At 48.1% G+C, this 23,746-nt stretch overlaps 2 protein-coding genes across 3 annotated transcripts in view; one reads left to right on the forward strand and one right to left on the reverse strand.

The window, feature by feature from the left end:
* Positions 1 to 901: 901 nt before the first annotated feature.
* On the reverse strand, positions 902 to 13,806 carry CINP (cyclin dependent kinase 2 interacting protein). Of its 2 annotated transcripts, none has more exons than XM_021081654.1 (5): positions 13,527 to 13,806; positions 9,542 to 9,710; positions 8,177 to 8,303; positions 2,305 to 2,434; positions 902 to 1,380 (listed from the first exon to the last, which is right to left on the reverse strand). In XM_021081654.1, the coding sequence occupies exons 1-5, from the start codon at positions 13,528 to 13,530 to the stop codon at positions 1,178 to 1,180; spliced, it is 633 nt and encodes a 210-aa protein (XP_020937313.1). In that variant the 5' UTR covers positions 13,531 to 13,806; the 3' UTR covers positions 902 to 1,177. The 2 variants fall into 2 exon arrangements, with proteins under 2 accessions (XP_020937313.1, XP_013833883.1); XM_013978429.2 differs by lacking the exon at positions 13,527 to 13,806 and adding an exon at positions 12,816 to 12,903.
* TECPR2 (tectonin beta-propeller repeat containing 2) overlaps positions 12,988 to 23,746 on the forward strand; it is a 104,555-nt gene continuing 93,796 nt past the window's right edge. The window contains 1 exon segment of the mRNA XM_021081652.1: positions 12,988 to 13,077. The gene's annotated coding sequence lies outside the window, so the exon portion shown is untranslated.

Here is a 23,746-nt window from a genome sequence, read left to right on the forward strand (position 1 = left end):
TACTAGATTCATTTCCACTGAGCCACGGATAAGTTGTAAAAACCACCACAAAGGAGGGGAAAGGGAAATTCTGGGAAATGTTGCCTGTAAATGCCTTTGCTGTGCCAGCTGACACGGTGAGGTACCCTTTTGCTCAGGATGCACTCCCGTCCTATAGAGTGTCCCTGACCCTTGGAATATTGTCCCTTCGCCCGGGAAGCCCTCGGTCCTGGGATGCCAGAGCTTCAGTTTCATGAGGCTGGACCCATGTCACAGAGCATGACGTCTCTCAGATTTCTGCTTCTGGAGAGCAATGGCAGAACTGATAATGCCCCCCCCGCCCCATATTTGGTTGCAAATATTGCCAGATAGGATTTACACCAGAAGGATGTCCTGGAAGACACTCTACTGGCCTGTCATATCCTCAGTACAAAAACAGAGGCAATTTTTTGGTAGATAGTTTTCAATTCCCTGATGCCAATCTGTGGTCAGATAACTCGATGGTATTTTAAACATTAGTTGTAATTTGGAGTTCCCGTCATGCCGCAGTGTTTAACGAATCCGACTAGGAACCATGAGGTTGCGGGTTTGATCCCTGTCCTCACTCAGTGGGTTAAGGATCCGGCGTTGCTGTGAGCTGTGGTGGAGGTCGAAGATGCGGCTCAGATCCCGAGTTGCTATGGCTGTGGTGTAGGCCGGCAGCTACGGCTCCGACTGGACCCCCAGCCTGGGAACCTCCACATGCTGCGGGTGCGGCCCTAAAAAGCAGGAAAAAAAAAAAAATTGTAATTTATAAAACTAACATATTCCCACGCCAATTTAAACAATTCAGATAGGTATAAAATAACATTAAACCAGGAATTTTCTACACAAATGGATTCTATGTAAAATGCACCTAATTTACAACAAGACCGCTCAGTCATTCTGTTGAGAGACTCCTTTATTTCACGCAGAAGCCTTCATGGTGACAGGTGGCATGCAGCGGTCACCAAGGGCGTCTGGAGAGGCCACAGAACTGGAGAAATGATCCGGTCTGGGAGACCCTCGGGGAGCACAGGGTGTGCCCCCAGGGCTCGGCATGGGCCCTGATCAGGGGTACGACACGGGGCGTGACGCCGGGGTGCAGCACCCAGGCCACCGCGAGAGGCTGTCCGCTGAGGAGCTACAGATGCTGTGCAGGCGCTCGGCCGTGTCTCGGTCACAGCGGCCGGTGCCCGGTCTCCAGCAGCATGCTCTCCAGGAGCAGCTGGCTGTCGCTGTCCACGTAGGGCTGGTGCAGCCACATGGCCAGGTAGCTCAGGGCGAGGTCGCGGTGCGTGCTGTGCGCCAGCTCCTGCGCCACCACGCGCTTCAGGCTGAGCTCCCTCCCGTACATGTCGGAGAGCCGGCGGGAAACGGCATCTGAAACGAGGGCGCGTCTCCCTGTGACCCGGAGCACCTGCCCCTTTGCAAAGCCAGAGTCGGCAGCAGCGCCGGGAGAAGGAAGGGCTCAGGCTGGGGCAGAGCAGAATCAGATGGCGCGGCGAGCGTGGCGAAATCGCCAGGACTGTGCCCTTCCCACTCAACTTGCAGGGACCTGCAACCTCTGTAAGTAGCAGACTCATCTCGAGCTGACCACATTCAATAAACATGTTACATAGGCGATTTTACCCTTTTCTCCCTTATTTAAAAGTGAGTTCTCTGGTGGCTCGTGGGTTAAGGCTCTGGTGTTGGCATTGCTGTGGCTTTGGTTACAACTGTGGCACAAGTTCAGTCCCTGGCCTGGGAACTTCCACATGCTGTGGACATGGCCAAAAAAAAAAAGAAAAAAAAAAAAAAAGATTTCTGCCTCTGTAGAAAGGCAAAATTCATTCTACCCACTGGCTTTTTTATTGAATCTTTTTTTTGTTTGTTTTTTTAGGGCCACACTCGCTGCATATGGAAGTTCCAGGCTAGGGGTGGAATCGGAGCTACACCCACCGGCCTACGTGAGAGCAACACCAGATCCTCAACCCACTGAGCAAGCCCAGGGATCGAACCCAAGTCCTCATGGTTACCAGTCAGGTTTGTTACCACTGAGCCATGACAGGAACTCCCCCCGCTGGCTTTAAAGGGCTAATGATGGCAACTTACTTCATGGGTCTCCTGAAGTTTAACAGTCCTTGCTGATCATTAGGTAACTACAGCCCAGAAGAAACGCTCGTCTAAGACCTCCCCACCTCCTCCCCTCCCGGCGGACGCTGCTGAACTGAATCTCAGAGCCTGTCAGCTTCCGAGCGCACCGGACCCTAAGCGCAATGTCCGCGTGATGGACCCCTGAAAACCGAGGCAGAAAGAACCACTCACAAAAATGGGCCGTGGGCCACGTGTGAAAGAGCAGGGGCCGTTTTTGCTCCTCCGTGTAGTGGTAATTTTCCAGTTCACAAACGCCCTTGGTAGTTGAAGACAGCTTTTCCATTTTCATCTGTATTTTGGTCTGAAAAGATATTAATTTAGACTATGAGAATATTATTTGAAATCTATGCCAGTCTGCGACTCAATAACTCAAGATTTTTTTTTTTTTCTTCCCACTGTACAGCAAGGGGGTCAGGTTATCCTTACATGTATACATTGCAATTACAGTTTTTTCCCCCACCCTTTCTTCTGTTGCAACATGAGTATCTAGACATAGTTCTCAATGCTATTCAGCAGGATCTCTTTGTAAATCTATTCTAGGTTGTGTCTGATAATAACTCAAGATTTTAAAGCTAGGAAGTGTTTAAGTCCAGTAATTTATCACCATTAACTCCACATGCGGGTACATTTTCAGGGCGATGGAGGCTGACAGCTGCTCGGATTTCATTAATTGGGTTGCTTCAGGCACAAACCCGGGTCCCTGGAGCTAGAGGAGAAGGCCTGCCGAGTCCCACCTCATTAAGATCCGAACATCACTGATTTTTTAGCACCAAAGCTGGGAGGGCGGCAAGGTAGGCTCTGGCTTTCAGGGAATGAGAGACAGGAGAGGCAGTAAATGAGCTCGTTTCCACTCTTTGTGAACCGCCTTTGAGCTTTCTGAAACCCCCTTGAGGCTTGGTTTCCTTGTTTATAAATCAGTAATAATGAAAGGCAGCCCTGCGCCCTTCCCCCGGGAAGGAGGGAAGGACGTGGTGGGAACTTGACACCGACAGGCCTCCAAGTGCTCCCGCTCTGTGTGGCCAGCACGGACGGGTCTGAGCAAGTGCCTGCTTCTGCGGGGCTCGGGGACCAGGCCAGTGTTTGTGAAGCACCTGGCTGGAGCTATTAAGGGTTTGTTCAGTAGAGCAAATGGGCGAGGTAACTAAGATTTTGGATTTCACTGGCGCAGGTCTGCAAAGACCAAAGCCTAAATCCTAAAGCTATAGATTGGCTTTCTGTACACAGGGGATATAAGAAAAGATGGCCAGAGCATCAAAACCGCAATTCCTTGCACCTGGTCCCTCAGCCACCCTCCAGTCCCGTCCGAAGTGGCACACCCTGGATGTAGCTGACGTTGATTTTAAAGGACTAGCTCCTTTGCCACATCTTCTCGGGTTTGATATTTCACTCGGCCCAACCCCAGGAGGTAGGACTCGTCATTTCCGTACTGCAGCTGGGAAAACTCTCAAGGCTGCCGAGCTGGGGAAGGACAAGGCCAGGACTTGATACCACACCCAGTCCTAAGCCCTCTCCTCCCCAATGCCACCCAATGCTAAGAAAACCCGCCAAAGGTCAGGAGGCAAAGAAAATCCTGGCCGCTCGACATGGCCAGAGGGGCCAGCTCCTTTCTGGGGTTCATCCATCAGTGATGGCACCAAAGTCACACACGTGCAGTCGTGAAGGGACAGCACCTGACCGTGGCTGGGCCTGCTCTCAGCTCCATGCTGTAACGCCTCTCCTCCCGCAGCCGACGCTGCGAAAAGTTCGTCCAGCCTGGGGACCGGCCGCCTCCCTCCCCCACCAACGTCAGACTCATTAAAGACACTTAGAGCCAAGTCTGGGAAAGCCTTCGCTCTAAGGGCTGGAGGGAAATAGGAAAAAGGTATCAATATCCTTATAATAGCAACTTCTGGTTTTTAAACTAAGAAATGGTTCCCAAACCACTTTTATTTATTTATTTTTTTAAATCACTACCTGCAATTAATCCCAGGCTAGGGATTGAATCAGAGCTGCTGTGAAGACTTACGCTGCAGCTGTGGCAACGCCAGATCTTTAACCCACTGCACCAGGCCGGGGATTGAACCCTCACCGCCGCAGCGAGCCAAGCTGCTGCAGTGGGATTCTTTTTTTTTTTTTTTTTTTTGTCTTTTGTCTTTTAGGGCCGCACCTGCGGCATATGGAGGTTCCCAGGCTAGGGGTCTAATTGAAGCTGTAGCTTCCAGCCTACACCAGAGCCACAGCAACACCAGATCTGAGCCGCATCTGCAACCTACACCACAGCTCATGGCAACGCCGGCTCCTTAACCCACTGAATGAGGCCAGGGATCAAACCTGCAACCTCACAATTCCTTGTCGGATTCGTTTCCACTGCGCCATGAGGGGAACTCCTGCAGTTGGATTCTTAACTCACTGCGCCACAGCAGGAGCTCCCCCAAACCACTTTAAATTAGAATAAACTCACTGGAGCAAAGAATCTTTATGCCTGACAGCCAGCACCCAGATCTCAATTTCTTGGAGAAATGGCTGATTCTAGGAGGGAGGCAGGAAACACACAAATGAGTCCAGAGTATCTTCTGATGCCAGAAAGTGTTCAAAGAAACCAACCCAAACCTCACAATGATGGGGTATGTCAAAGGGACACCAGGCCACACGGACGCCTCATGACCAAGGTGGGGACAATTTGAGGAATCAAAGCCTCTCTGGGATTGTAACCAGAAATGTGAGTCCATAGAAATAGGTGAATAATTAATAAAGGCGGGGGAGGGGAGACAAATCTCCCTGCAGAGGATTCCAGATAACCCATGTACACACTCAGCCCTTGAGGAGGGGCGGTGACACCCCAGCTCTCAGGGGGGGGCTGCATGGCAGCTTCTTTCCAGAGGCCAGTGTGCAAAGTGGGGACAGTGTCGCTTGACAGCGGGGACATCTGACAGACACACCTGAGCAGGTGATGCTGACAGGTGTCGCCTTGACAGCGGGCCCTTGCTATGGTGTGGAGGCTCACCATCGCGAGGCTTGCCTCGGGATCTTCCTCTGAAAACCCACAACCCCAGTTGTATCATGAGAAAAACATCAAATAAATCCCAACTGGCAGACAACATATGCAATGCCTGACCAGTCCTGCTCAAAGTCATGAAAAACAAGGAAAGTTGGGGAAACTGTCAGAGTCAAGAGGAGCCTAAGGAGGCATGGAGACTAAATTCACTGTGCTCTCCTGGATGGGCTCCTGGGACAGAAAGAGGACACAAGGGGACAATGAGGGAAGTCTGAATAAACTACACCTGTAGTTAATAGCAATGTATCAGTATCAGTTTACTGATGAGTGAACATTTGACTGTAATGTGTGAAACACAGTAATGTGTGAAAGCAGGTGCAGGTGTGGCTGGATCAGGGGATTCCCTGCACTATCGGCTCAGTCCTGTAAACCTAAAACTGGCCTAAAAATAAATGCTGCTAATGTAAAGATACAGAAGTTCACTGGAGCAGGAACCTGTGGGTCAGGGAGATTACAGTGACCATGGGGGGACCACCTTGCCCAAAGTGTGGGATGTACAGGGGCGGGGCGTGTTTAGGAGGCCCGGCCACCCGTTAGTGACCCTGAGCCACGAAGTGAGATGCTGCTTCCTGCCTTGTTCCTTATCTTCCTGTTCTGGTCACCAGCACGCCTTCCCACCTCCTAACACTTGCCTTTTTGCAAAATAGTACTTCCCTTTTAGGAGAGAGGGAGTAAGCCCCGCTCAGACTTTGACAGGGAAGTATTCAGCTCACATTTTTTTTTTTTTTTTTTTGGCTTTTTAGGGCTGCACCCAAGGCATATGGAAGATCCCAGGCTACAGCTCCGACCTACTCCATGGCCACAGCAACGTGGGGTATGAACCTCATCTGTGACCTACACCAGAGCTCACAGCATGCTGGATCCTTAACCCACTCAGTGAGTCCAGGGATTGAACCTGCATTGCTATGGATACTAGTCAGATTTGTTTCCACTGAGCCACAACGGGAACTCCTTTGACAATGTAGTTTTAACTGAACTATAGAAAAAGGTGAAGTAAATAAGAGTATGGGATATGATACAAATTGTACAGAAGGTATAAGAATGAAGAGTTCCCTGGTGGCCTAGTAGGTTAAAGACCTACTGTTGTGGCACAGGTTTGATCCCTGTCCTGGGAACTTCCACATGCCGCAGGCACAGCAACCCCCCTCCACCAAAAAAACCCAAAACTGGAGTTCCCGTCATGGCTCAGTGGTTAACGAATCCAACTAGGAACCATGAGGTTGCAGGTTCGATCCCTGGCCTTGCTCAGTGGGTTAAGGATCTGGCGTTGCCGTGAACTGTGGTGTAGGTTGTAGACGTGGCTCAGATCTGGCACTGGCCAGCTGCTACAGCTCCGATTAGACCCCTAGCCTGGGACCTCCATCTGCCACAGGAGCAGCCCTAGAAAAGGCAAAAAAGACAAAAAAAAAAAAAAAAAACCAAAAAAACAAAACCAAGCCCCCAAAACATAACTAAATGGGTTAATTTGGGAAAAACCAAACAGAATACATATGGTCAGTTTCCAGTTGGTTATTCTGGAAATTTCATTGATTATTCTGCTTATGTTAATTCCCTACTGGTCCAGAAGTCTAGGTCTGGAACTCAATACTGAAGACACAGCTGTGAACATGGAGCTAAAATGAAGAAACCACAAAGCCCACAGGCCTCATCCTCCAGCCTTACTGTTCGTAGGGCTTCAGATGAAGTTACTCCGGCCTATCTTGTTACTTGTGTGAGCACCAGCGGGAGGAGGCTGGGCAGTGGGCAAGTGCTTATCGTGGCGCAACCTGGAGGCACAACAGACAGAAAACAAACAGCCCCAACATCGTACGATCCTGAAGCCAGTACTGCACTTCAAACACAAAGAAAAGCCTAAACCGCCAAAAGGTCCTCAAGGCACCATTTACCTCCTCATTTTAACGTTTCATAAACCACTACATCTTATAACCCTGTGATATCTAAAAGGGCAGCGCTGGAGTTCCCATTGTGGCTCAGGGGTAACCAACCCGACTAGTGTCCATGAGGATGTGGGTTCGATCCCTGGCCTTGCTCAGTGGGTTGAGGATCCTGCGTTGCTGGGGCTGTGGTGTAGGCAGGCAGCTGGAGCTCTGATTTGACCCCTAGTCTGGGAACTTCTATATGCCGCGGTGTGGCCCTAAAAAAATATAAAATAAAAAATAAAAGGCCAGTGCTTCTTTCCTGAAAAATTATTGTTTTAAAGCTATAGACTGCCTTATAATGGGTGGAATCCTACCTTTGAGTAAGTGACATCTTGATATGTTCTATTTAAAAAGGCAAGGCAGCTTGTGAAGCGTCAGGAACATTTCCATGATAAAAGGTTAAAATACAGACTTTCAATGTCTGTAGGAAAGCTTCAGCTGTCTCAGTTCAAAAACATGCAAAAGCTTATCCCTGTGTCTGGCAAAGAGATGAGGTTGTAGGTGCACGTGTGGGGGCCTGTATGGTGGCTACTGCCATCCAGCCCTCAGCTCGTTAAACATTTAAGAGTATCTCTTATGTGCAAGATCTCAGGGCAAATCCAGCTCAAAGCTTATTTTTGTGTGCTCTTCAAGCTAAAAAAGGGTTTTACATTTTTAGAGATTGAAAAAAAAAAATAAAAAGAATATTTTCTGACACGTGAAATTTACTTGAAATTCAAATTTCGTCATCCATAAATAGAGTTTTTACCAGAATACAGCCGCAGCCACTCGCCCAATATTGTCACTGAGTGGTGGTGACAGAGCTGGCAGGGCCCACAAAAGCCTAAGGGGGCTGGAGCCCTGGAAGTGGGTGAAACCGCCCTGAAAACATGCAGGACAGAAGGAATGAAGGGCCAGCACAGCATCTTGGGAAACAGGATTCATGGGACACGTAGAGGGGGCGAGACCAACGGGGGAGGGTGAGGAGGGAGAGACAAAAGCGAGGCGAAGGAAGGGGCAGTCCCCGGCGTGGAATGCTGCCGGCTCCGGGGCAAAGCCCGCCTCGGGATTCGGGGACAGCGAGCCCAGGCTGGGGACCTCCGGACCTTACCAGACCATCCAGGGTGGCCTGCAGCTCCTCACACAGCGTCTCCAGCTCCCTGCTGTATTCCGGGTGCATCTTCTCTGCATTCTCAGAAGCCAGGCTGCTGCTCTCCAGTTCTGTCTCATCTTTGCTCCTGGACAAAATGGAGAAGAGTGGAAACAAAACACACTTGGTGAGCTCGCTGCAGTTCATGACGATAAAGCCCAGAAAACTCAATACCCATGTAATTATGTCATCATGGGCTTTTTCTACAGGTGTCATTTCAGTCATCATGTTTACATGTTATTTACATGTACAATGGACATGTCCAACTGCTACTCAATTCTGCACCAGAATAAGCCAGTTCGATCGAGCCTGTAGCATTCTCGGTAAGACACAGACCGTCTTCTCAGAGTTCACCCGTGTCGAATGTGTTTGGTAAAACTGACGGCTGTGACCACAGTGCATGAAATTCACCTACTGGGGCCACAGTCAACATTTAAGGAGAAAAATTAAACATTACAATAGAATAGCTGGAGTTCCCTAGTGGCCTGGCAGGTGAAGGATCTGGTGTCACTGCAGTGGCTCGGGTTGCTGCTGTGGGGTGGTAACTTAACATGCCACAGGTGTGGCCAAAAAAATAAACAAAAATGAAATAGAATAGAAAATATCAGAGAGTATTTTACACAGCAAGGGTAAGAACTGTTCCACGGACCTTGCTGAGCAGAGAGCCGATGTGCAGGATGTGTTTGAGGGAACTGGTGAGAGCCCGGGGCCAAGGCCAGAAAGTTAAGATGCCAGACTCTGGCTCGTAGACAAGGATATACACATATATAACTACAACTTTGAGAAATTCAAAATACATGTACATAGAAAAGAATACTAGAGCAAATCTTCCAATTAGAGTTGGCAACTGCTGACAATTTTTCCCACAATTCCTTTGTCTTTTTAGGGCCACACCTGCAGTATATGGAGGTTCCCAGGCTAGGGGTCCAATGGAAACTGTAGCTGCCGGCCTATACCACAGCCACAGCAATGCCAGATCCGAGCCGTGTCTGTGACCTACACCACAGCTCATGGCAGGGCCGGATCCTTAACCCACTGAGCGAGGCCAGGGATCGAAACTGCGTCCTCACGGATACTGGTCAGATTCATTTCTGCTGCACCACAACGGGAACTCCCCCACGCCATTTTTAGAACAATCTGTGGTATAATTCTGTGTTTAATGTACACACAGATTGCACGCGTCATCTACCACTTGCTTTTCTGTTTCATTTAACTGAATTTATCCATGTTGCTGGAGACTACGCGTCCCACCCTAAAAGACTCCCATGAAACGCCTGCCCAATCACTAAGGGTGAAGCGTTCAGAGCATCCTCTGAATGTACTTACAATAAACTGATTTTCATGTTGGCAATGTTATTTGCAATAGCAAAACCTCTGTCATTGAGGGCTTCCCATTTCAGGATTAAATTATGCCAATCGGCTGCATTGTCCTTAATTTTTCTTGCACTGACAGATAAGACAGGTTTTCTGGGTGTTGGGCTTCCAAGAGTCTTTGCTGATAGGGAGTAAAAGAAACATAATGTTAGGAAATTCATGATCAGAGCTGGGGGCAGATGTTCTTGTAACTCAAAACAGTAAACCTATCTGAAACACAACATCAACTGGACCAATCACGTTGTGGAAATGATAAAGTGTGGATGAATGTGAAAGTTCCTGGAAGAAGACAAATAGAACTGTTTTTTACGTTTTAAGTCTCACCAGATACAGCTGAATCCTCTGGAAGCCTCATGGCTCCCAAAGTTCCGCCCTGAGTGCTCTGACCACTTGCAAATTGGGAAAGGAGGCAGAGCAGTGACTTTTGCTAAAACTCTCTGATACCCCTGCCCTGCTTGCTTGCATTCTCCAGTCTCAGGCATTTTGATACCTTAGGCTTGCTCGGAGCTCTGTGGCTATCAGCGCTCGACATTCCAACATACTGACCGGGCCGGACCTGAGATGCAGTGATGATCTCCGTGCTTAGAACTCAGGACCTGGAGTTCCCGTCGTGGCGCAGTGGTTCACGAATCCGACTAGGAACCATGAGGTTGCGGGTTCGGTCCCTGCCCTTGCTCAGTGGGTTAACGATAGGGCGTTGCTGTGAGCTGTGGTGTAGATTGCAGACGCGGCTCGGATCCTGAGTTGCTGTGGCTCTGGCGTAGGCTGGTGGCTACAGCTCCAATTCGACCCCTAGCCTCGGAACCTCCATACGCCACGGGAGCGGCCCAAAGAAATAGCAAAAAGACAAAAAAAAAAAAAAAACAAAAACTCAGGACCTGGCTCCCTCTCGGCTTCAGCGCCCATCTTAACCCCCACCCTGAACCCCCGCAATCTCTAGCTAAGAGCAACTACTGGCAACTCTTTTTTTTTTTTTTTTTTGCTTTTTAGGGCTGCACCTGTAGCACATGGAGGTTTCCAGGCTAGGGGGTCCAACTGGAGCTACAGCTGCTAGCCTACATTACAGCCACAGCAACATCAGAACCAAGCCGAGTCTGCAACCTATACCACAGCTTATGGCAAGGCCAGATCCTTAACCCAATGATCGAGGCCAGGGATTGAACCTGCAACCTACACCACAGCTTATGGCAAGGCCAGATCCTTAACCCAATGATCGAGGCCAGGGATTGAACCCGCAACCTCATGGTTCCTAGTTGGATTTGTTTCCACTGCGCCACGATGGGAACTCCTACTGGCAACTCTGAAGTTGAATCACCCACCCACTGGCTCTTGCACATGTAGTTCTCTCTGCTAGAAAGCTTCTTCCTTCCTCTGGCTAAGGCTGCCCAAACCCCAGGACTCACCCAGGTCCCAGCTCCTGCGGGAAGCAACCCCCAGACCACAATAAGCCAACTCAGGCTGTTTGGGCACCTCCCACACCCGGGCCCTCCTTTGCCTCGAATCCTCTCCACTTGGAATCCTTCAAAAGTATTTCATGGCCCACAGGATAAGGTCCAGATTCTGAGAGAGGCCACTTACGGAATCCAGGACACACAATGGCGATACAGTTTATATAGTTTGGAGTCTAGACTCTGAAGACCATACAGACTGGGTTTAAATACTTGCTCTGTCACAGCCAGCTGTGCAATTTTGGGTAAGTTAGTTAACCCCTCAGAGCCTCAAAGTACCCATCTGTAAAGTGGGGGTAAAACAGATCTACTACATAGAGCTGTTGCAATGATTAAATAATATATTTAAGCTGTGAGGGTCTGACGTGCAGCAAGTACCCAACACAGCATGTGTTATCACAAGGGCCTCTCCAGTGTGGTTTTTCCACCACCACCAAGCAATAAACTCAATTCTGACACCAGCTACCTGGAGATGGCATCCCACAAGCTAATTGCTCAGTCCTACCAGACTCTTACCCTCTCTCTCCATGTCAGCGGCCAGATCTAGGTCTGTGCTTCTGACCTACTAGAAATCTCTGATAGATCGGAGGTTCCAAAGATAGCCCCTCCACAAGGTTTGATTAATTTGCTAGAGTGGCTCACAGAGAACTCAGGAAAATATTTTACCTATTAGATTACTAGGGCCAGACAGAGAAGTGCTTAGGGCAAGATATGCAGGAAGGGGTACAGCGCTCTCTAATCACATGATTGGTTCCCCTGACAACCAGCCCCCATCCTTATCTAGGTTCCCCTTTTAAACATCATATTGATATTAAGAGGGTTGGAATTTTCAGTCCCCCCACCCCCGACCCCCATTTCCAATAAGGGAAGAGAGACTGGAGGTTGGATCAGTCGTAAGTGGTAAATAATTTAATCGACCCTCTTTATGGAATGAAGCCTCCATCAAAACCCAAGAGCAAAGAGTTCTGGGAGCTGCCAGCTTGGTGAACAGGTGGGGATTCAGGGAGATCAGCACTTGGAGACAGCCTGGAAGCTCTATATCCAGTATCTACAGTTACTCATTCACTCCTTATTTATACAACTAACCCAGCTTTTGCTGAGTGCCTACATCATGCCAGGCATGGGGAATGAAGCGACTGAACTTGGTAGACCAGGGCCATTTTCACAGAACTTACTTTCCAGAGAGGAGATGGATAACAACTAGATGGTCAGCATCAGTTTAGACCATAAACCCCACAGAATAAAACAGGGTCCTGTGTTAGGGTGAACCCCCGAGAGACTGTCATTTAGGCTGCAATCTGAATGATGAGAAGTCAACAGCTTGGGCGTAATGTGAGAATGAGCTTAGTGTGTGTAAAAAAAGAAAAGGACCAGGGCGGTTAGAATGAGAGGGAGAGAGGGGAAATAGTAGGTGAGCAGGCAGCCAGGCAGCTAGACCCTTACAGGCCAAGAAAAGAAGTCTGGGTTTATTCCAAGTCATGGAAAGCCAGCAGCAAGCCTTGAGCAGGGAAATGACGTGATCTAATGTCGGTTTTTAGAAAGTCACTTCCACCAGAAGTCTTTCTGGATTCCCAGGTTGGGTTAGGACTCCTTGCACGAAATACCTGGAATACCCTGTACTTAACTTGGCATCACAACACTCATCAGTGCAGCGTATCTTTTTGTTTAATGTCTAGCATCTTCCTCACTAGACTGTGAATTCCGTCGGAGTACCGACTAAGCTCCAACCAAAACACTCACGCCCTGCCCGCCTGGGGAAACTGGCCCTTCTCACGCACCTTCCATGCCATCCGCAGGGATCCCAGGAAAGAGACCTCCGAGCCCCGCCCACGTCCGCCGGAAGTTCCCGACGCCACTTCCACCCCGTCTGCCACCTCCTGCTCCTCTGCCGCTCTAGCCAGCGGCGGAGCCGCCTGCCGCTCGACGGTGCGGGCCCCGTTGCCCTGGAAACGGGCTCCCGGCAGTCCCCGCGGCCCGGAGTCCATCCCCGCCTCCTCCGGCCCGGCTGGGCCGACGAGTCCGGAGGGGCCGCCGCGGGAGGTGAGTCCCGCGACGCCGCCTGACCCCGCCGCCCAGCCCCGCGCCCCCCCCTCGGCCTCCCGGTCGCCCCTGTAGCACCTCAGGGTCGCACTGCCCCCTTTCCCGGTCCCCGTCTCGCCCGCGCCCGGTGGCCGAATGCCCTGGCACACGAAGCGCCGGGCTGGCTGCCTGGCAGAAGCGGAGGTCTGCCCAGGGGAGCGGTGGTCGCCCATCCCTCCGGGGCGCCCCGGCCCGCCGACACCTCCCGCCAGCCCTCCGCCCCGCGCGCCCCGGCTGCACTCGCTCCTCCCTCTCCGCCGTCCCTTCCCTCTGCCGCACCCTGGTCTCCCTTCTGCCCCGAGGCCCCGAGCTCCGCGGTCTTGGGACTGACGTGGCGCCTGTCCCCCGACCCTCAGCCCGCGTCCCTTCATCCGCACCCCTCCCGCGTCCGGCCAGGCCTTGGCACATACCCATAGCACAGAGGTGCTCAGGAGCTGTTGGTCAAGTGGGTGAACGGACGACTCCTCTCTCAGTCCTGCTTTAAGGCCTCAGGCAGAATAGTTAGTGCAGGTTAAAGAGTGGGGTACCCTGGAGTCAGACCCGGGTCACAGCGCTGCCCCGTCCTAGCTGTGCGCTCGGGGTAAGTGATGTCTCCCTAAACTTCTCTTGCATCATCAGCGAAATGGGGCTGGTAATAGTTTCTCGCTCTGGCTTGGTGGGAGGATGAAATGGGTCGGTGCTTGGGAGTTGCTCGGCACGGCGCCTGGCACGCGCGGTACATTTCAGTGAACGCCGCCCACGTACTGTACTTGCATTTCTCCTCCCTGCTCCCCGTTCTTCCTCACTTTTTCGTCGCGACTCAGGAATTTCATTCTGTTCTCTTGCTTCTGTTAACATTTGTTTGGCAGAGAGAGTGTGGGCTGCTAACCTGGGCACACACCTGTCTGCTGGCGTGATGAGTTGCACTGGGAATTGACTTCCACCTTGTAGCCAAGGTCTTGGAAACTTTAAGGAAAGGAGCTCTGGAAATTCCCAAGCCCACATCCCAGCATGGGCCGAATCTGGGAATAAAATCACTGCAGCCCTTGTGGTCACTCGTGACTCCTGGTCTCCTAAGCTGCAGCATTTTTTTGTACTTTTTCTCATCCATCTACAGTGTACTTTGATGGCCTCTGAAACTGGCTTTTTTTTTTTTTTTTTTTTTTTTTTACATAGTCCATTCAGCAGGTGGTTCTGTGGGGTCCACTGTATGCCAGCCACAGTACCAGCTTCTGGGGATGCTGTGATGGACCAGGCAGACCCAGTCCCTGCCCTAGGGAGTTTTCAGACTTGAGAGCCAGCAGGCCTAGGTTCAAGGGGTGCTCTCCCTGCGTTTTGGAGACTGGCTTGGAGACTGGTGTCAGCAAGGCTGATCCTTTTCTGGAGGAGCGACCAGAAAGTAGTGTTTGTTAGCTGTAAGTTATTTTGTAGTCACGTTGTCTTCCTCAATTCAAGAGTGGCTCCCACTGGATTTGTTTTCAGTTTTCTCTTAGAGAAATTACACTTCAAGTTTGAGGAAGGTCTCATTTCATTTCTTATTAGCTTCTGTGTCGTTTGGGCAAATGGCTTCTGGAACTCAGTGGGGGAAGGGAAGGAAGCAGACATCAGGCTGAGTAGTTGCGAGAACTTAGAAAAGTGAAGAACGGAGTGGGGAACAGATACACACGCCATGAACACAGGTTTTGGAGTCAAGCAGGGAAAGATTTCTGGGTGCAGTGAAAGCCCAGGAGTTTGGTTGAATCCAGAAGGAGTGGTCGATGGCTCTGAGCTGCTGAAGTAGAAGTGAACTGTCGTTCCAAGTGTGTGCTCAGTTTTAAGTGACTGTATTCTTGGGACCTGGACATAAGAGAGGGGTGAATTTTTGCTTAATGACAGATGTAACTGCGGTGGTGTGGTTTTAGAGTTTGTCCTGTCATACTCGGGGAATGCTGGCACAGTGTTGTGAGAGAGAGTCATTCAACAAACACATGTTGAGCATTGATTTTCGCACACGCCCTCTGGTCCCCTGAAGCACAGCACATTTATAGACCCAGAAGCCACGGAAGGAGAGAGAAAACAAATCACAATGGTGCCGAGTGACGACTGGCCCCGGCCTCCTGTGGAAGCAGAGGAAGACCAACCAAGTGTCGGGGAGCCTTGAAGGCTTCTGGGAGAACCAGTTCGTGCCCAGTGTGGTGGGGGGTGGGGAGGGAGGAAAGGACTTTGCAGAGACATACGGATCGTGGTGTGTTCAGGGGCTGGTGGGAAGCTCCCTGTGGCTGGCGTGTGGCGTGTATGGAAGGAAGAGTGGCCTGAGATAAAGCTGATACCAACCAGTTTGTTGACGTGTTCAACGCCCACGCTCTCAGCAGGCTGTTATTAGCCTCTGAGCTGACAGGCATGGGATCAGGGAAGTGATGGACTTTCATCTGGAAGATAAATGACTGCCTCAGTCTCATTATGTTCAGCCATGAGGTTTTAACACTTAGCAGAATCAGAATCATGGATGTTATAGCCAGACTTTAAAGATAGATTGTATGGAGTTCCCATTGTGGCACAGTGGAAACGAACCCGACTAGGAACCATGAGGTTGCGGGTTCGATCCCTGGCCTCGCTCAGTGGGTTAAGGATCTGGCATTGCCATGAGCTGTGGTGTAGGTCACAGACTCGGCTTGGACCTGGTGCTGCTGTGGCTGTGGCTCCAGTTATGACCCCTAACCTGGGAACCTCCATATGTCGAGAGTGCAGCCCCAAGGAGCAAAAGAAAAAAAGAAAAGAAAAAAGAAAAAAAAAAGATTGTACAACAGGGATCCTAATTGTCTCTTCCTGGAGATCTTGGAGAGAGACCTTAAGCCGTGAGCGTTGCCGGAATGCTCTGGCAACTTAGCATCATGGTACTAAGTGGATGACTTAGACTATGTATTATTAGTCCTGGCTCCAGATTTGAAAACGTGCCGGTCAGGCATTGGGTCGCCATCCACCCTCTAGATGCTGGGATGGTGGTACTAACGGGGGAGGGGAATGCGCTGACCTGAGGAAGGATGGCGTGGTGTTTTATGTTTGTAATGCGAATAGTCATGACCAAGGAAGCATCACTGATGGCTGGAGAATATGCTTTTGCAGGAAGACCTGAAGTTAACATTTTATTTATTCATTCAACAAATATTTATTTATGTATTTATTTTGGCTGATCCCACAGCACGTGGAAGTTCCTGGGTCAGGGATCAGACTGGAGCCACAGCAGTGACAACACCAAATCCTTAACCACTAGGCCACCAGGGAACTCCTCAACAAATCTTTCTTGAACATCTGCTCTGTGCCAAAGCTGTGATTGTTAGGTACTGGGCTTTTCATTGGTAGACAGAGAGGATTTGCTTACATTCGCAGGAGCAAGAGGGTCATTCAACCATTAATCAAATGAAGTACTTAAGGGTTGTGCTGAGAGCTGGAAAGGCAAGAACCACACAGCGTGTTGGAGGAAGGGGGCCTCTAGGCGATCTGGTCAGGGACAGCCTCCTTGAGACAGGTGCGTGGAGTGAGATGAGGACGGTGGGGGGTAGAGGGAGTGGCCTGAGGAGGGAGGAGAGGGCCAGTGGTCAGAGGTAGAGACGTGACAGGGGAGCCGGGAAGGGGACCGACCACGCAGGGGCCTTGTAGGCCAAGGAGGGGCGTTGGCTATTCTCAGAGCACTGGAGAGCCACTGAAGAATCTTGAGTGGGGTGGGTAGTGGGTGTATGACATCTGCCTATTTCTCTCTAAAAGAGCTCTTTTTTAAAAACGCTTTTTTTTTTTTTTTTTTCCAGAGCAGTCTTAGGGTCACGGCAAAACTCAGGGGAAGCTACAGAATTTCCCATATATATGTCCCCTCCCCCTACCAGTGCACAGCCTCCCCCATTAACGGCACCCCCCCCATAGTGGGACACTTGTCACAGCTGATGAACCCACACTGATTCAGCATAATCACCCAGAGTCCGTGGTTTACGTCGGGTTCACCTTTGGTGTTGTACATTCTGTAAGTTTGGACAAATATTGGATGGCATGTATCCATCGTTACCGTATCAGAGTATTTTTACTGCCCTAAAGTCCTCTGTGCTCTGCCTACTCATCCCTCCCCTCCCCCACACAGCTCCTGGCAACCACTGATCTTTTCACTGTCTCTCTAGTTGCGCCTTTTCCAGAATGACCTCTAGTTGGAATCCTGCAGCGTGCAGCCTTCTCAGATGGCCTCTTTCACTGAGGAGTATGGACTTCAGCTTCCTCCATGTCTTTGCCTGGTTTAATTGCCCATTTCTTTTTAGTGCTGAGTAATATTCCATTGTCTGGATGCACCAAAGGTTATTTATTCCTTCACTTGCTAAAGGACGTCTCTGTTGCTTCCACGCCTGTACAGTTATGAATAAAGTGCTATAAACATGCTGGGGAAGGTTTTGTGGGGACATAAGTTTGAACTCCTTTAGATAAGTACCAAGGACCAGCTGCTGGAACACATGGCGAGATTATGTTCAGTTGTGTAAGAAGCCTTCCGGTTGTCCTCCAGAGTGACTGTGCCACTTTGCAGCCCCACCAGCGACGACTGAGAATTCCTGTTGCTGCACACCCTCACCAGTGTCTGACATTGTCAGTGACCTGGGTTTTGGCCGTTCTGCCAGGTGTATAGCGGCACCTTGTTTCAGTTCGCATCCCCTGGATGACATGTGCTGTGGAGCGTCTTTTCATAGATTCGTTTGGCATCTGTATATCTTCTGTTAAGATCCTTGGCCCATATTGTAATTGAGTTGTTTGTTTTCTTATCGTTGAGTTGTGAAAGTTCTTTGTGTATATTGGATAACAGCCCTTTATCAGATAGATGTTTTGCAAACATTTTTCTCTCAATCTGTGGCTTGTCTTCTCATTCCCTTGACATTGTCTTTTGTAGAGCAAAAGTCTTTAATTTTTTTAAATGATTTTTATTTTTCCCATTATAGTTGGTTTACAGTGTTCTGTCAATTTTCTGCTGTACGGCAAAGTGACCCCATCACACATGCATACATACATTATTTTCTCACATGATCCTCCATCCTGCTCCATAAGTGACTAGATAATAAATATTCCCAGTGCTATACAGCTGGATCTCATTGCTTACCCATTCCAAAGGCAATAGTTTGCATCTATTAACCCCAGATTCCCAGTCCATCCCACTCCCTGCCCACCCCCCCGGCAACCACAAGTCTGTTCTCCAAGTCCATGAGTTTCTTTTCTGTGGGAAGATTCATCTGTGCCATATATTCGATTCCAGAAGTAAGTGATATCATATGGTATTTGTCTTTCTCTTTCTGACTTAACTTCACTTAGTCTGAGAGTCTCTAGTTCCATCCATGTTGCTGCAAACGGCATTATTTTGTTCTCTTTTATGGCTGAGTGTATTCCATTGTGTATATATACCACATCTTCTTAATCCGTACCTCTGTGGATGGACATTTAGGTTGCTTCCATGTTTTGGCTACTGTGAATAGGGCTGCACTGAACATACATGAGTGCATGTGTCTTTTTCAAGGCAAGTTTTGTCTGGATATATGCCCCGGAGTGGGATTGCTGGGTCATATGGTAGTTCTCTATTTAGTTTTCTGAGGTACCTCCATACTGTTTTCCATAGTGGTGGTACCCATTTACATTCCCACCAACAGTGCAGGAGGGTTCCCACTTCTCTACACCCTCTCCAGCATTTGTCATTTGTGGACTTATTAATGATGGCCATTCTACCTGGCCATGGTAGTTTTGATTTGCATGTCTCGAATAATCAGTAATGTTGAGCATTTTTTCATGTGCCTGTTGGTCATCTGTGTATCTTTGGAGAAATGTCTATTCAGGTCTTTTGCCCCTTTTTCAGTTGGGGTTGTTGGGTTTTTGCTGTTGAGTTGTACAAGTTGTTTGTATATTGTAGAGTAAGCCCTTGTCAGTTGCATCGTTTGAAAGTATTTTCTCCCATTCCATAGATTGTCTTTTTTTTAATGGTTTCCTTTGCTGTGCAAAAAGAAGTCTTTACTTAATTTAATTTAATTTATTATTTAATTTTATTTTTCCTTAACTGTCCAGCCTTTATTTTTTCCAGTACTAACAAGTCTTTTTTTATTACTCAGTGAATTTTACTACATCTATAGTTGTACAACAATCATCCCAACCAAATTTTATAGCATTTCCATCCCAAACCCTCAGTGCATCCCCTCACCCCCAGCCTGTCTCATTTGGAAACTGTAAGTTTTTCAATGTCTGTGAGTCAGTATCTGTTCTGCCAAGAAGTTCATTGTGTCCTTCTAGACTCCACAAGATGTTTTTAATTTTAATGAGGTCTAGCTTGTCAGTTATTTCTTTTGCAGACCATGCCTTTGGTCTTGCTCTCTGAAATGTCATCGCCATACCCAAGGTCATCTCGATTTTCTCCTGTATTATAGAAGTTCTTAATTTTACTTTTGGTCTGTGATCCATTATGAGTTAATTTTTGTGAAGGATGTGAAGTCTGTGTCCGGATTCATTTTTTTACACATAGATGTCCAGTTGTTCCAGCACCATTTGTTGAAAAGACTGTCTCTGCTCCATTGTGTTGCCTCTGCTCCTTTGTCAAAGATTGACTGTGTTTATGTGGTCTACGTCTAGAATTTCTCTTCTGTTCTATTGATCCATTGGTTCTTTCACCAGTACCTCACTGTCTTGGTAACTGAGGCTTTAAAATTAGTGTTTTTTTTTTTTTTTTTTTTGCCGTACCCATGCCATAAAAATGGCAATGCTGGATTCTTTTTTTTTAAGGGCCGCACCTACAGCATGTGGAAGTTGCCAGGCTAGGGATTGAATTGGAGCTGCAGCTGCCGGCCTCCACCACAGCCACAGCAACGGGGGATCTGAGCTGCAGCTCATGGCAACCCGGAATCCTTAACCCACTGAGTGGGGCCAGGGATCGAACCCGAGTCCTCATGGATACTAGTCGGGTTTGTTACTGCTGAGCCACAGTGGGAACTCCCACCATGCTGGATTCTTAACCGCTGCACCGCAGGGGAGCTCCTGAACCAAGTTTTGTGGTTGGATGGTATCAGTCCTCTCACTTTGTTTTTCCCTTTCAGTGTTGTTGGCTCTTCTGGGTCCTCTGTCTCTCCATAGAAAATTGGGACCCTTTCATTGATACCCACGAAATAACTTGCTGGAATTACACGGGATCTGTTGGTCGAGTTGGGACACATTCGCATCGTGGCCATGTTGAGTCTTATCTGTGAACATGGCATATCCCTCCCCTTAGTTCTTTGACTTTGTTCCTGTGAGTTTTGTCGTTTTTCTCGTATAGTTCTTTTTTTAAAGCTTTATTGAAGTGTGGTTAATTTACAAGGTTGTGATAGTTTCTGCTGTACAACCTAGTGACCCAGTCACACATCAACACGCATGCATTCTCTCTCGGACTCTTTTCCCGGTAGATCATCGCAGGATACCGGGTAGCTTCTCTGTGCTCTGCAGCAGGGCCCCATTGGCCAATCATTCCGTAGACCTCAGTGTGCACATGGCAGTCCCAAACCCCAGTCCATCGCTCCCACCCCCCGACCTGTCCCCTTTGGTAACCATAAGTTTTTCAAAGTCTGTGAGCCTGTTTCTGTTCTGCAAATAAGTTCGTTTGTATCCTTTTAAAAAGATTCCACATATAGGTGGTATCGTATGATGTTTGTCTTTGACTGACTTTATTTGGTATGATAGTTTCTGGGTCTGTCCATGTTGTTGCTGCAAAAGCATTATTTTACTCTTTTATGGCTGACAATATTCCATTGTCTCTATGTACCACATCTTTATCCATCCCTCTGTCAATGGACATTTAGGTTGCTTGCATGTCTTGGCTATTGTAGATAGTGCCGCAGTGAACATTGGGGTGCATGTATCTTTTTGAATTATGGTTTTGTCTGGATAGATGCCCAGGAGTGGGATTGCTGGATCAAATGGTAGTTCTATTTTTAGTTTTTTGAGGAATCTCCATACTGTTTTCCATGGTGGTTGCACCAATGTACATTCTCACCAACAGTGTAAGAGGGTTCCCTTTTCTCCACACCCTCTCCAACATTTATTATTTGTAGACTTTTTTTTTATTACTCAATGAAGTTATCACATTTATAGTTGTACAATGATCATCACAATCCAATTTTATAGGATTTCCATCCCACATCCCCAGTGCATCCCCCCACCCCCCAAACGGTCTCCTTTGGAAACCATACGTTTTTCAAAGTCTGTGAGTCAGTATCTCTTCTGCAAAGAAGTTCATTGTGTCCTTTTTTCAGATTCCATGTCAGTGAAAGCATTTGATGTTGGTGTCTCATTGTATGGCTCACTTCACTTAGCATGATAATTTCTAGGTCCATCCATGTTGCTAAAAATGCTGGTATTTGGTTCCTTTTGATGGCTGAATAATATTCCATTGTGTATATGTACCACATCTTCTTGATCCACTCCTCAGTCAATGTACATTTAGATTGTTTCCATGTCTTGGCTATTGCAAATGGTGCTGCAGTGAACATCGGAGTCCAAGTGTCTTTTTGAGTCATGGTTTCTCTGGACAGATACCCAGGAGTGGGATTGCTGGATCAAATGGTAATTCTATTTTTAGTTTTCTGAGGCATCTCCATACTGTTTTCCACAGTGGTTGCACCAGTTTACATTCCCACCAACAGTGTAATGGGTTACCTTTTTCTCCACACCGTCTCCAGAACTTATTGTTTGTAGACTTTTGGATAATGGCCATTCGGGATGGTGTAAGGTGGAACCTCATAGTGGTTTTGGTTTGCATTTCTCTAATAATGAGTGGTGTTGAACTCTTTTCAGGTGTTTTTTAGACATCTGTATGTCTTCTTTGGAGAATCATCTGTTTAGATCTTCTGTCCATTTTTGGATGGGGTTGTTTGATTTTTTGGTATTGAGCGGTAGGAAGTAGTTATAAATTTTGGAGATTAATCCCTTGTCAGGCGCTTCATTTGCAAAGATTTTCTCCCGTTCTGTGGGTTGTCTTTTCATTTTGTTTAGGGTTTCCTTTGCTGTACAGAGACTTTTAAGTTTTAATTAAGTCCCACTTGTTTATTTTTGTTTTTACTGTCATTACTCTAAGAGGTGGGTCTGAGAAGATGTTGCTGTTGTTTATGTTGGAGAGTGTTTGGCCTGTTTTCCTCTAAGAGTTTTATGGTATCTGGTTTTATCTCTAGGTCTTTAATCCACTTTGAGTTTATTTTTGTGTATGGTGTTAGGGAGTGTTTTTTTGTTTTTGTTTTTGTTTTTAGGGCAGTACCTGCGGCATATGGAAGTTCCCAGGTTAGGGGTCAAATTGGAGCTATAGCTGCCAGCCTACACCACAGCCACAGCAATGCCAAATCAGAGCCGTGTCTGCAACCCACATACACTACAGTTCACGGCAGCACCAGATCTTCAACACAATGAATGAGGCCATGGATTGAACCTGCGTCCTCATGGATGCTAGTCAGGTTGGTTAACCTCTGAACCATGATGGGAACTCTGGGAGTGTTCTAATTTCATTCTTTTACATGTGGCTGTCCAGTACCACTTATTGAACAGGCTGTCTTTTCTCCATTGTATATTCTTGCCTCCTTTTTCATAGATTAGTTGGCTGTAGGTGTGTGGGTTTAATTCTGGGCTTTGTATCCTGTTCCACTGATCTGTATTTCCGTCTTTGTGCCAGTACCATACGGTTTTGATGATTGTTGCTTTGTAGTATAGTCTGAAGTCAGGGAGCCTGATTCCTCCAGCTCCATTTTTCTTTTTCAGGATGTCTTTGACTATTCTGGGTCTTTTTTTTTTTTTTGTCTTTTGTTGTTGTAGTTGTTGCTATTTCTTGGGCCGCTCCCGCGGCATATGGAGGTTCCCAGGCTAGGGGTTGAATCGGAGCTGTATCCACTGGCCTACGCCAGAGCCACAGCAACGCGGGATCCGAGCCGTGTCTGCAACCTACACCACAGCTCAGGGCAACGCCAGATCCTTAACCTACTGAGCAAGGGCAGGGACCAAACCCGAGACCTCACGATTCCTAGTCGGATTCGTTAACCACTGCGCCACGACGGGAACTCCTATTCTGGGTCTTTTGTGCTTCCAAACAAACTTTAAAATATTTTGTTCGAGTTCCGTGAAAAATGTCCTTGGTAATTTGATAGGGATTGCATTGAATCTGTAGATTGCTTTGGGTAGTATAGTCATTTTGATAATATTGACTCTTCCAATCTAAGAGCATGGTATGTCTTTTTTGTTTTGTTTTTGTTTTTTGTCTTTTTGCCTTTTCTTGAGCTGCTCCCACAGCATATGGAGGGTCCCAGGCTAGGGGTCGAATCAGAGCTGTAGCCACCGGCCTATGCCAGAGCCACAGCAACATGGGATCCGAGCCACGTCTGCGACCTACACCATAGCTCACAGCAACGCCAGATCCTCAACCCATGAGAAAGGCCAGGGATCGAACCCGAAACCTCATGGTTCCTTGTTGGATTCGTAAACCACTGAACCATGACGGGAACTCCTAAGAGCATGTATGTCTTTCTATCTATTTGTGTCATCTTTGATTTCTTTCATCAGTGCCTTTTTTTTTTTTTTTTTTTTTTTTTTTTTTTTGGCTTTTAGGGCCACACCCACGGCACATGGTGGTTCCCAGGCTAGGTATCCATTTGGAGCTGTTGCT

This window comes from Sus scrofa, unplaced genomic scaffold (genome assembly GCF_000003025.6).
Source record: "Sus scrofa isolate TJ Tabasco breed Duroc unplaced genomic scaffold, Sscrofa11.1 Contig1914, whole genome shotgun sequence".
NCBI lineage: Eukaryota > Metazoa > Chordata > Mammalia > Artiodactyla > Suidae > Sus > Sus scrofa.

Excerpts from the sequence above, each read along its gene's own strand:
- CINP (XM_013978429.2), bottom strand. Across the intron at positions 8,304-9,541 it reads AACATGAAAATCAGTTTATT|GAGCAAAGATGAGACAGAAC; the intron begins GTAAGTACATTC and ends CATTTTGTCCAG. Across the intron at positions 2,435-8,176 it reads AGGCCACCCTGGATGGTCTG|ACCAAAATACAGATGAAAAT; the intron begins GTAAGGTCCGGA and ends ATATCTTTTCAG.